This window comes from Chenopodium quinoa, unplaced genomic scaffold, assembly GCF_001683475.1.
Source record: "Chenopodium quinoa cultivar QQ74 unplaced genomic scaffold, ASM168347v1, whole genome shotgun sequence".
Classification (NCBI taxonomy): Eukaryota; Viridiplantae; Streptophyta; class Magnoliopsida; order Caryophyllales; family Amaranthaceae; genus Chenopodium; species Chenopodium quinoa.
The window spans coordinates 839238-850847 of NW_018745291.1; the positions used below are offsets into that span (position 1 = coordinate 839238).

The 11610-nt window shown below is 35.1% G+C and overlaps 1 protein-coding gene and 1 pseudogene across 2 annotated transcripts; one reads left to right on the top strand and one right to left on the bottom strand.

Annotated features, from left to right (window-relative positions):
- The first annotated feature begins 702 nt into the window (after window positions 1-702).
- LOC110712141 (acetyl-CoA acetyltransferase, cytosolic 1) lies at window positions 703-6430 on the top strand. Of its 2 annotated transcripts, XM_021890571.1 has the most exons (16): window positions 703-860; window positions 965-1147; window positions 1790-1848; window positions 2798-2896; window positions 3016-3189; window positions 3275-3380; window positions 3727-3865; window positions 4095-4172; window positions 4252-4317; window positions 4766-4851; window positions 4969-5068; window positions 5230-5340; window positions 5421-5462; window positions 5657-5743; window positions 5983-6087; window positions 6307-6430. In XM_021890571.1, the coding sequence occupies exons 3-15, from the start codon at window positions 1809-1811 to the stop codon at window positions 6070-6072; spliced, it is 1218 nt and encodes a 405-aa protein (XP_021746263.1). In that variant the 5' UTR covers window positions 703-860; window positions 965-1147; window positions 1790-1808; the 3' UTR covers window positions 6073-6087; window positions 6307-6430. The 2 variants fall into 2 exon arrangements, with proteins under 2 accessions (XP_021746263.1, XP_021746262.1); XM_021890570.1 differs by having other exon boundaries at window positions 703-1147.
- An 878-nt stretch (window positions 6431-7308) lies between these two features.
- Window positions 7309-11060, bottom strand: LOC110712255 (annotated as a pseudogene).
- Between the last annotated feature and the right edge of the window lie 550 nt (window positions 11061-11610).

Genomic DNA, 11610 nt, shown 5'->3' on the forward strand with positions numbered 1-11610 from the left:
AAAATCTCAACCCAGCAACATGCAAACACCCATCAAATTGCTGCCAAGCCAAATGGCAAATTAACCAAAACAAGAAATGCCCACAAAAACCAAATTGAAAATTGATTGCTATTAAACGATTAATTATCATCACAGCCTCATTATTGGTACAATTACTACTTCTAGTACTACTGAATTTTATTTTTATTTTTTGGGTTTTTGGATTGATCGATTTTGGGCGGTGGGCGGAGAGACAGTGACTCAGTGAGACTTGAGATTCTGAGAAGTTGAGAGTGAGGGATAGTGGGAGACAGGGAGTTAGCACTTAGGGTTAGAACTTAGAAATGAAAGAGAAAAGTGAAGAGTCAGCGTTGATTTTTGAATTTTTTTTTTTTTTTAAAAAAAAATACAATTTTCCCGGGTTTCAGGTCCGGACCTGAAAACCCCGGGTTTAGACCGGGTCTGGACCGGGACCGGAAACCTGGATTTTCAAGGACCGGGACCGGACCTGAATCAACGGGTCCGGGTCAGGTCCGGTCCGGTTCAGGTCGGTTCAGGTCCGGTTTCATGTCCGGTCCAGTTTTTGTACACCCCTAAGTACAACGCTACGACCATTCTCGCTCTCCAACTTAGAAACTTAAACACAACACATTTAGGTTCTTTATTAAATTAATTAAAATTAAAAATAATAAATAAATAAAAAAAAAAAAAAAGAAAGTTGGAATATAGAGATGGACGCCTTGTTTGATTTAATCTGCGAGATCCTCGTGCTCTCCTCACTCTTCAAGTCCTATAAATGTCTGCCTTTACCACCCCCCTCTTTCTTCCCATTAATTCTTTCTCTCTGCTCTTCAAGTACTTTGATTTCCTCTCTTTCTTAAGTAAGTAATTCCATTTATAGTTTTAATTCATCACATTTTCAATCATATCTTCTTGTGATTTCTGGAGTCAATACCTGACTTTCCTCTTTCCTCTCTCTTCGAAGTTCGAAAATCCTCTGCCAGTCCGCCGCTCTCGCTCGTCGGCTCCACTCCCGGCACTCCGTCCCTCCGTCCGTCGACTCAGCGCCGTCGCTGCTTCGTGATTCACTGCTTCGTCCGTTCGTCGGCTCGTCGCTGGACTCGCTGCTCTCCATTCGACCTCGCTAAATCGCTAGACCCAATTCACGGTATTTAAATCTGAATTTAATCTCTGAATTATTAGTTTATCACTTGTTTAATTGTTTTATAGTTTATACTTTTATTCAATTATTCTGGATATTGAAGATTTGAAGTATTGAACTATTGAAATTTTGAAATGTGTTGGTTTATTGTCTTATTGAAATCTCTGAATATTGAAATCTGTTGGTTAATTGGTTTATTACTTGTTTTTTTCTTCTGTTTTTGTAAATTTATTGAAATAATGAAATGTATAGTTAATTTTGTGAACTTTTGATTGCATTATTTTCTCCTGTTTTTGTGAGTAAGTAATTCCATTTATAGTTTTAATTCATCACATTTTCAATCAACTCTTCTTGTTTTTTACGCTCTTTTAATCTGTGATTTATGGAGTCAATACTGTTGTTCATTGACTTTTTTGTTAGGATGATTAAATGGGTCATATTTCATTTCTCGATTTGCATGAAATAATGTTAAATTTATAATCTTTTTATTTGTCATCAAATTTCTGTGAATTTGGGTGGTGGTTGTAGAATTTTCTGCTGTTTTTTGGGGTCATTCATAAATTATGGTTGAATTTTGTAGTGTTTTGTTTCTTGTAATTGTGTCAAATTTGGGAATATGACTAATGATTTGTGTTTTTGTTTCTGTAGTTATTCGTCGACTTGAATTATGACTCCTGCACCAGATTCCAAGTCAATCAATCCCAAAGGTTAAATCTTTACTTCTATTGATTTGCATTGTTTTGTTCTTTTTTGTTTTCGATGTAAAGGACACTGAAGTAGACGAGATTTGGTATCGGGTCTTGGGTATCACCCCTAAGAAGTTACCACCTAAGTTAGTTTTTATATGAAATACATCGATGATTGGCTTGCATTATGGGTCTTAAATAAATTGTTGTTCTTGCACATTTTAGTTTGTGAAGTGATTTATACTGGTTTTTGAAGTGGTTTAGTGATTTATACTGGTATTTTGCTTGGTGTGACTTTGAAGAAGCTTGATGATCATCTTATAATCTTGCACACACTAGAGTGTACCCGTGCAAATGCAAGGGATGCTATATTATATGAAATGATATGAGACTTGTTAATTTAATTTTATTCCTAGCATTTCAAATGTGGGAAATTGATTTTGATATAGAATTAGACCTTTTTTTGTAAGGAATTATTGGTTTTTAGTATAATTATTGATTATTATTGATTTTAGAATAATTAGATCCCATTTTTTTTAGAATAATAATAATACTTGGTTTTAGAATAAGGCAAGGAATTATTGATTTTGGAATTATTAACCCCCCCCCCTTTTTTTAAGGATAATATGAAGTAATAATTATTGATTATTAATGGTTTTAGAATTATGCAAGGAATTATTGATTTTAGAATAATTAGACCCCTTTTTTCCCTAAGAAATTATTGATTTTTGAGGAAATTGATTTTGATATAGAATTTGATGTAGTAATGAATGATTTAAAATGTTGGAATTTATTTTTTAAAGGTCGATAGTGGAAGCCGTGGAAGAAATTTCTCGGCTTTTTTCGTTGTGTTTAGAAATCTGAAGCTTATATTGATAAATAAAGATTCTTCTAGTCTTTCATGAGTTATAGATTCTTGAGATTTGAGATCTATATTGTCCATACAATTGTCTTGTTTTTCTTTATGCAGATGTCTGCATTGTTGGTGTTGCACGTACACCCATGGGTGGTTTCCTTGGTACACTTTCATCCTTGACGGCCACTAAGCTTGGATCCGTTGCTATTGAGGGTAAGATTATGGCTATTTATTGGATAGTCTTAGATTGTACTAGTCTTTTGCTGTTTTACCTTTTTTAACTAATAAATTAATTAAATAAAGTGACTGATTTTCACTTGCAAAAAATGTAGGTGCATTGAAAAGGGCAAACATCGACCCATCCCTTGTACAAGAAGTGATTTTTGGAAATGTTCTTAGTGCAAATTTAGGTCAGGCTCCTGCAAGGCAAGCAGCATTAGGGGCAGGAATACCAAATACGGTGGTATGTACCACGGTCAATAAAGTTTGTGCATCAGGGATGAAAGGTATAGTGTGCACTATCATATACCATTAAATCTTTGCATTTAATACGAGTTTGAAAACATATTTGCCTATTTTCTTTGTTTACAGCTGTGATGCTTGCGGCACAAAGTATCCAATTGGGTCTCAATGACGTTGTTGTGGCAGGAGGCATGGAAAGCATGTCAAATGCCCCTAAATACATAGCTGAAGCCAGGTTGATGCTACATTCTTATTAATTCTAGTGTTTGCTATCCAATTACTTAATTGGTTTAGTAACTTCGTAAAGTGCCCTTAGCCTTTCCTATCAATATAAATATATACCCCATAATGATATAATTAATAAATAAACAATGGAAGTGAATTTATTAGGCAAATAACCAAAACCATGAATAGAAGGGCATTGTTGTATTATTGTCTTATGTTTACCTTTTTAGACCGCCCCACAGTACTATCTGAATGATGTATTATTGTCTTATGTTTACCTGTCTAGAGCTGTTGTTCTCATGTCCCATAAACTAGCGCATGTAATATACATCTCACCTTATATGCCAACATTTCAGGAAGGGTTCCCGTCTTGGACATGACACACTTGTTGATGGGATGCTCAAAGATGGGCTGTGGGATGTTTACAATGATTGTGGCATGGGAGTTTGTGCTGAATTATGTGCAGAACATCATGCAGTAACAAGAGAGGATCAGGTAAAGTCTTGACTCCATTTTTAATGCTTGTACCATCCATATATAGGGTAACTATGTCTTGCTCTAACTAATTGCTTTTTGATAGAATTATGCTTAAAGTTGGAGATTGATCCATATTATCACCACAATTTATAAATAAACCTTTAACTTAAACCTATGTGGTAAAAGCTATTGCATTTCTTCTCTATTTTATACAATGAATAAATACTTGTTTTGCATGACGCTACAGGATAACTATGCTTGCCAAAGCTTTGAGCGTGGCGTTGCTGCTCAGGAGGCTGGTGCTTTTTCATGGGAGATAGTTCCCGTAAGGGCATAACTTTGTTGTTATATTTTCATTCTCTTTTCTGTGATTGTTTCATACTGATATATATGTATCGGTGCAGGTTGAAGTTTCCGGTGGAAGGGGAAAACCAACAACAGTCGTTGATAAAGATGAAGGCCCTACTAAGGTATAATATTGATAAGTAACATTGTCAATGACATCTCATGTTGAATAGTAATTATTTATGTGTACGTTAATGTTTGTTTATCCCTTTGTTATATTGATTGTTTGATGCTCTATGTCTTTTCATTATTTTACCAAAAATCCTTTTCCTATTCCTATTCAATTTTTTTTCTATGGCCTTCAAAATGCAATGACCTTTGTGGAGAGTATTGACGTGGTCCTGGTGTAGCCAAGAAGTACCCCTTCTATGTAATTTTCAATTTCTTATGTCAAAATAAAATGAATGAAAAAACTGGTCATCAAGTGGCTCATTTTGATTTGAGTAAAGCCTATAAGCTCTCTGGACTGATTTGACTTTACATCTGTATTCTGCCAAAGTTTTCATTTCTGTTTATGCTATCTTTATCAGGGGCTGCTTGAGTTCATCTTTTTTCTTCTCTTGTGTGTTGCAGTATGACCCTGCCAAATTAAGAAAACTTAGACCAAGTTTCAAAGCAGATGGAGGCACTGTTACTGCTGGAAATGCTTCTAGCATAAGGTTTGTCACTTACTCGTGGATGTTGTGCTTGTTAGGTGATATATATGTAGGGAAGTCAAATGTTGCAAACTTGCAGTGCATGCACTCTTTTCTAACATTTTTATTGTTTGATGACAGTGATGGTGCTGCTGCAATTGTTTTAGTGAGTGGAAAGAAGGCACTAGAGCTTGGGTTAGAGGTGATTGCTAAGATTAGTGGTTATGGAGATGCTGCTCAGGTATTGTATGAACTTTTTACTTGTAGACAACATACTCTAGAGTTTTACGTAAAAAGTTTGGAGGATTATTATTACCTATAAAGTAATAAGTTTTTTTAATATGCATTTTGAGTTTTGCCATCATGGCATTTTTTTGTTACTGAATCCTAATTTATGGTCAGGCTCCAGAGAATTTTACGACAGCTCCTGCCCTCGCAATACCAAAGGCCATTTCTCATGCAGGCTTGAATGCTTCTCAGATTGATTACTATGAGATAAATGAAGCTTTCGCTGTATGTGCTCTTTTTCTTTGTCATGCTTGAAGCTATGAGCAACTGTCATATTTTAATTAATCTTCTTCTGACATGAGCAGGTTGTTTCTGTTGCGAACATGAAATTGCTTGGACTTTCTGAGGTCAGTCTCCTGGGACCTAAAACTTCTTGCACACTGAAAAAACAATATATTCACGCTCAATTATGTTTGCATAAAGTTGTGTCATGTCCACATCATTGTGCCGTCGTTAGTGTTGTGGTTTCTTCATATGCTAACAAGGTCCTGAGCCATTCGACTTGATGGTGTTTGTTGACTTTCTACCTTCAATTCTGCAGGAAAAAGTAAATGTGCATGGTGGAGCTGTGTCTTTGGGACACCCTCTTGGGTGCAGTGGAGCACGAATCATCGTGACACTCTTGGGGGTATAACTCTAATTGCTCTTTTACGGTGTATGTTTGTATAGTTTGGTGCAAAAATGTATCTCAAAATCATTTCATTTGACACAGTTACAATTTTGTTATCCTCATACAATGAATAGTGGGTATATCAGGTTAAGACGAGTTATCAAAAGTATCTGAATGCAACCCTTTTTTGGTTGGCTGTACCTTTTTACAGGGTTGTTATTGACTCTTTCCTGATTGTAATTGCATTGCTTTTACAGGTACTACGACAGAAAAGTGGGAAATATGGTGTTGCTGGTGTTTGTAATGGTGGAGGTGGTGCATCTGCTCTTGTTGTAGAGCTTTTGTAAGACTTGATATTTAAGGTAACCCCAAGCAATAGTCCTCACTCATTGCAGTTTTGAATAATAATATTTCGTCAAGCTTTGGGCATCTTCATTCCTGCTTTTGGCCCTTATATAGTTCTGTACTTTCTGAAATAGAAATTCCAGCAGTATATTTTAGTATCATTCAGTGAAGGATACAAAATAAATCTGACTGGGAGAGAACTCTGAAATGTGTTGTATTATGCTTTTAAATTGCAGGCTTATTGAGGACTTAGCTCATCACAACGTTGGAGGAGCTGTTAGAAATAAGTTGTATGCAACCTGTCATTTATGACATTTTTTATGCCCCCCTTTATATGGCTCCAGTAATGCAAGCATTTTTTTTAAAAAAATAAAATTAATAGTGGTACAAATGTTTTCGTACTTCGGTAGCTTTTGGTTTTTGTTTTTTTTCTTACTTGGCGTTTGGAAGTTTAGATGATATGATAGTATTTGTTTTATGTTGTACTAGGACCGACCAATTGAATGGGGGCATAAGCTGTATTCTTTGTATCTCATCTTTAAGTTTATGTCTATTCTTGATTTTAAGTAATAATAAGCTGAATGTTGATTCCGAAAATGGAATTGGATCCATTACATATTGCAATTAACCTGAATGGTGAGTGCAAGTCCATCAGCTGGATTATTAAACAGTTGGTTTTGTGTTACTATCATTGACAGGTGAAAAGTGATGGTTTTCAACTTCAAATTCCATCATCTTTTATTAGACTGTTTAAGAGTGGCAGCTAATCATTAATTTGTAGGGGCGTAATTGCTCATCTTTGCCTATAATACTTTTCATAAATTTTGTTTATCACAAAGGTATAAAAACTGAAATGCAATACTCATTAGATCTTGCTAACGAACGCCTCCGGGGCGTTAAATAACCCTTTAAAATAGTTCCTAAAATGGTACGAAATATTAATTTGAAAATACATGCCAAAATCGCACAGTGATCAATGTAATTAATGTTTACGGAGTATTTCAAGTTAATATTTCTACTTTAATTTATCTTGTCGGGCATTCGTTAGCTTTTGCCATTAATAATAATTATGAACATTAATTACAGACATTAATAATAATTATGAATATTAATTATGGACATTAATATATATGTAGACATTAATATAAAATGAAAACAACAGGAAACAAGGAGATCTAAACAAAAGTTTTGACATGGGCTAGATTGCTTTACTATATGTCTATATGAAACCATAAAAATAAATATAAATTAGAAATGGCATAATATCAATTGAGTATATGAAATCACGAAACACTTTTGTGAGACTTTTCAAGTGCATTTGCACATCCAACTAACATCTCAAGAGAGTGCGGCTAACCAAATATAAATAGAGATACAAGATATACTTGATACTAGTACAACACATGTTATAGACTACAAGAAACCAAAACCTAAAAAAAAAAAATCAACATATAGTGATAATTGCCGCCCAAACTTCTACTTTGAACTTCCAATATAACAAGAAGGGAAAAAGTAAGGAATGACAAAAGCACAAAAGTGGGAACTATATGAAGCTGCTCTAAAATTGGGGGCAACAGGTATTCATTCACCAACAAAACACTAAACTCTGGATGTCCCAAGCTTACGTTCAAATAGGCATTTGAGCAGATAGACTTGGAGAACACTCGCCCCAATAAGTGTTGTTGATTCAAAGATTGCCTTATGGATTGCTCTTTTGCTCATTCCTTCGTTAACTGCATCCAAATCAGGTAAATTTCAAGTCATATTTCTCATGCTGTTAACAATGTACACAAGAATTACATTTTTTTTTAAGTATGCGGGGAGAGAGAAAAACTTAAACATACAGAAACTAAGCTTAATGATAAGGGAGAATTCCGCATTTCAATTTACAGCTCGTTCTACAACCAGCAAGAGATAACTTTAACTCTTTATAAGTTTCACTCCCTAATGCATAAGACTGATTCTTGCCTATCCTTAACAGAGTTTACAAAGGCAAATTATTAGTTATTTTTCTTGTAAAAAACATGTAATTTAGGATGTTATTTGGTCATATAACTTCCAAGATAGGGAAGCAAATTCTAGGTAAGTGCAAAATGGGAATTACAACAAAAATATCCAATTTCAATTTTATTATGCATAGGCATAGAGAACAACTCTTAGCTAGCTGAATTTTACATCAAACAATACATAATCACAAGTTCATGGTATAGTTCACTTAATGTTTAATCAAAATTGGCAGGGGACTAAAAACAAGTCTGAAATATATATATATATATATAGCTTGCAGGACCTAAAAGATGAACTAATCTAATAATGTCTCTCACGAATAATAATAGTATTCATAGAATAACATTTTCTCGATAATTGCGTATTTTTGGCAAAGGTTTAATTTTGGAAATTTTGATCTAAACCTACTTTTAGTTACTTTAAGGTTCACTTTTGGAATACACCGGAAACATATTTTTTTTTTTAAATAAAGCATGATTTGAAATAAAAATATGTTCCTAAAGAACGTACTTATTGCTTGGCGATCGGTCTCAGCCTCCAACCAGTGCTGTTCAAACTGTATGTTGTAGAGAGCCTCCTCCAATTTATTAATCTGTTAATACACTGGACTCAAATGCTCTGCTAATTGTCACATTGGTCTCATAAGATTTTCCTTAAATGAAACAGTAGAAAAAATTTGTTCAAATAAGGCAATGTATTGAGCTATTACCATCTTTTGCATGATGGTCAACATATCCATAGTGATCGACAAGCACATCAAAATCTATGATTTCATGATACGGGGACCCATTGGTAAAACAAAAGTTGTAGACCCCCTTCTTGGGGGCGATAAACTCAAACTTCTTATTAGTTTTGTCACGAGTGTCATGGATTTGTTCACCATCAGGTTCTTTCACCTGGCATCAAGACAATATGCCAATAAAGAGTAAGAGAAAACTTTGCCATATTTTTGTAATAATAATCTGTCCAAAGCATGAAGTTCAATCAAAAGATAATATTGAATCATTATTAAATTGCACGTATGAAAATAAAAAATCTTACGGAGCTTTTTAACTAAAAGCCTTGTAAGGGGGAGTTTGGATTGAAACTACAATTTCACTTTTGGTTGCAAATAAAAAACGTAGACCATTTGTATAGAGCATTAAGTACAAGTTCCATGAAACCAAAGGCTTTATTTGTGTTAGAGCGGGGGGCATAAGGCTCATATAGATGTAAATCACACAAGTAGGATAGCAAGTATACACATTATGAAATTACTACCCCGGCCGCATGGGCAATGAGCTGCTATAAGTGCCATCACTCAAAGTTATCCTTGATAACCACACCTCCTTTCTCCTCCAACCAAAACAAAATACATAGCTACACTTTGGCATAAAGACGACAATTTTCTCATTAGCCTACTCATTGACAGGTTCTAGTCGTATAACCTAATCAAAAGTAATTATCTAAGTCCTTTAACTAAAGTAGATAGGGAAGTAGGGTCGATTCCACAGGGAAACAATGTTCTTTTACTCCTAATTAATTATTATAATCTAGATTATAGAGTAACTAATTTGTATTTGTATGAATTTAACTAATAATTAAACTAAGCAAATAAATCAAAGGAATAATCAATAATAAAAAGCTCTAGGGTATAGGTTCACCAATAAATAACACTCCAGGGTAAATATAACAATAAATCATTAATGCATAAATTAACCAGATTATAAAGGGTTGTCGCTACGTATTATAATCACATAATTATTCTACCGGTATTAAATCGCATCTCTCGAATCTTGACCTAACCATTTATAGACTAACATGCCTATTGAAACTAAGTCTAAACATCAATTCTCATCTCTCAAATCTCGAATCAATATTGCAAAACTCATACAATTTAACCTGCGCAAATCTAATTGCATAGCATTAAATCAATCAATAGGAAACTAATCAATCATCAATAATCAACAATAATAATTTATCCCTTCGTATTATTCATGGATCCCCATTAACCCTAGAATAAAATCTACTCACACATAATTAAATCTAAATTAAACAAAGCAATTAAATTAAACATGATACAAACAATAATTAAAATAAGAAGAAGAATAATAGTATTAAAATAAAATAATAAATCTTGATATGATATGAAACGTAGAAAAGAAAACTAAAGTAAAACTAAAAGAAAACTAAACTAAAGCTCAAAGAAAAGAAAACTAAAACTACCAAAAAAAACAAAACTAAAACTACGGACTCCCCCTAATACTACTACTACTCCCCCTTTTATAAACAAAAACTTATCTTATTAAAAAGCCTAGGAAAACTAATTCCCCCCCCCCCCCCCCCCCCCACCCCACTAAAACTCCTCCAGCCAAATTAGATTTAAGTCCACCGAGAATTAGAACTAAGTGGGCCTAAACACTAGCCCACTATGATGAAGTGAAAAGCTCCAAGCCTCCAGCAACATGCTTGCCCTGCCGGGCCAGCTACCGCCCGACCGGGCCCGGTCAGGTGATTGGCCCAGCAACATTCTCTTGGGCTTTGAAGTTTCTTGTATCTGGGCCTTTTTGAATGAGCTCAATTTCCTATTAGTAGTTTGGTCCATATTTCTTGTGAGAACTTTGAACCATTCTCTTATCTAATCGAGCCCTTAGTTTATCGAACCAAAATCCTTTAACTCGATTTTGGGCTTCATATAAACGGTCATAAATACGATCAAACTCCAATATCTTCGTAGTGGCTCAATAAGCTCGGGAATTATTATAAATCCGCAAATTCCTGCAAAAAAATAGCAACTCTACAAAAATACTAGAAAACGTATATTACTAATAAAAAATAGCTCCGCAGAGCTCAAATAAGCACAAATATGACCGTGGGACGGGGAATAAAAATATATATAAAATAGACTTATCACTCATATGACTTATTCACCGTTCTTTGAGGTCCCAAATGACACCCAATTTCTAATAGAACTGCCAGTCTTCTGTGCTATAAAATTCATCATTTATGGAATTGCTTCCACCAAGAATGTGACCTCTGGGATTTAAGACCTCATCCTCGATTAGGGCAAAGGAATCAATTGTATCAGTATCATGTCCACACTTAAGATACTTTACACATTTACTGTGTTTTCTTCACAAAGTACTTGACTGTGGATGTGGTGGTCTGTCAAGGTGATTTGTTGAGAAAAAAGGACCTCTACTGGTGCAGAGTTAGAAATTAGGCTTGAATGCCCACATTGCTCTATTTAATTAACAAGTTAGCAATTTATTATCATGTATTGCGCTAGTGCGTGTTGGATATTTAGAGTGTTGATGGTTGCGCGCTCGCGACCATGAAGAGCGCCCACGCAAGGTAGGTGCGGCCGCGCAGAGAACGCGCCTAAACCGCGCACCTCTCTGGAAATTGGCAAATTGGAAGGGTGAGGATGGCGCGCCCGCGCGTCCTGCTTGGCGCACCCGCGCTGCTGGTCGCGCCTAAACCGCGCCCCTCACTGCCTTTTTGTGAAATCTCGCAGATTTTGTGAGGAGCGCCCGTTCCACCTTGAGGAGCGC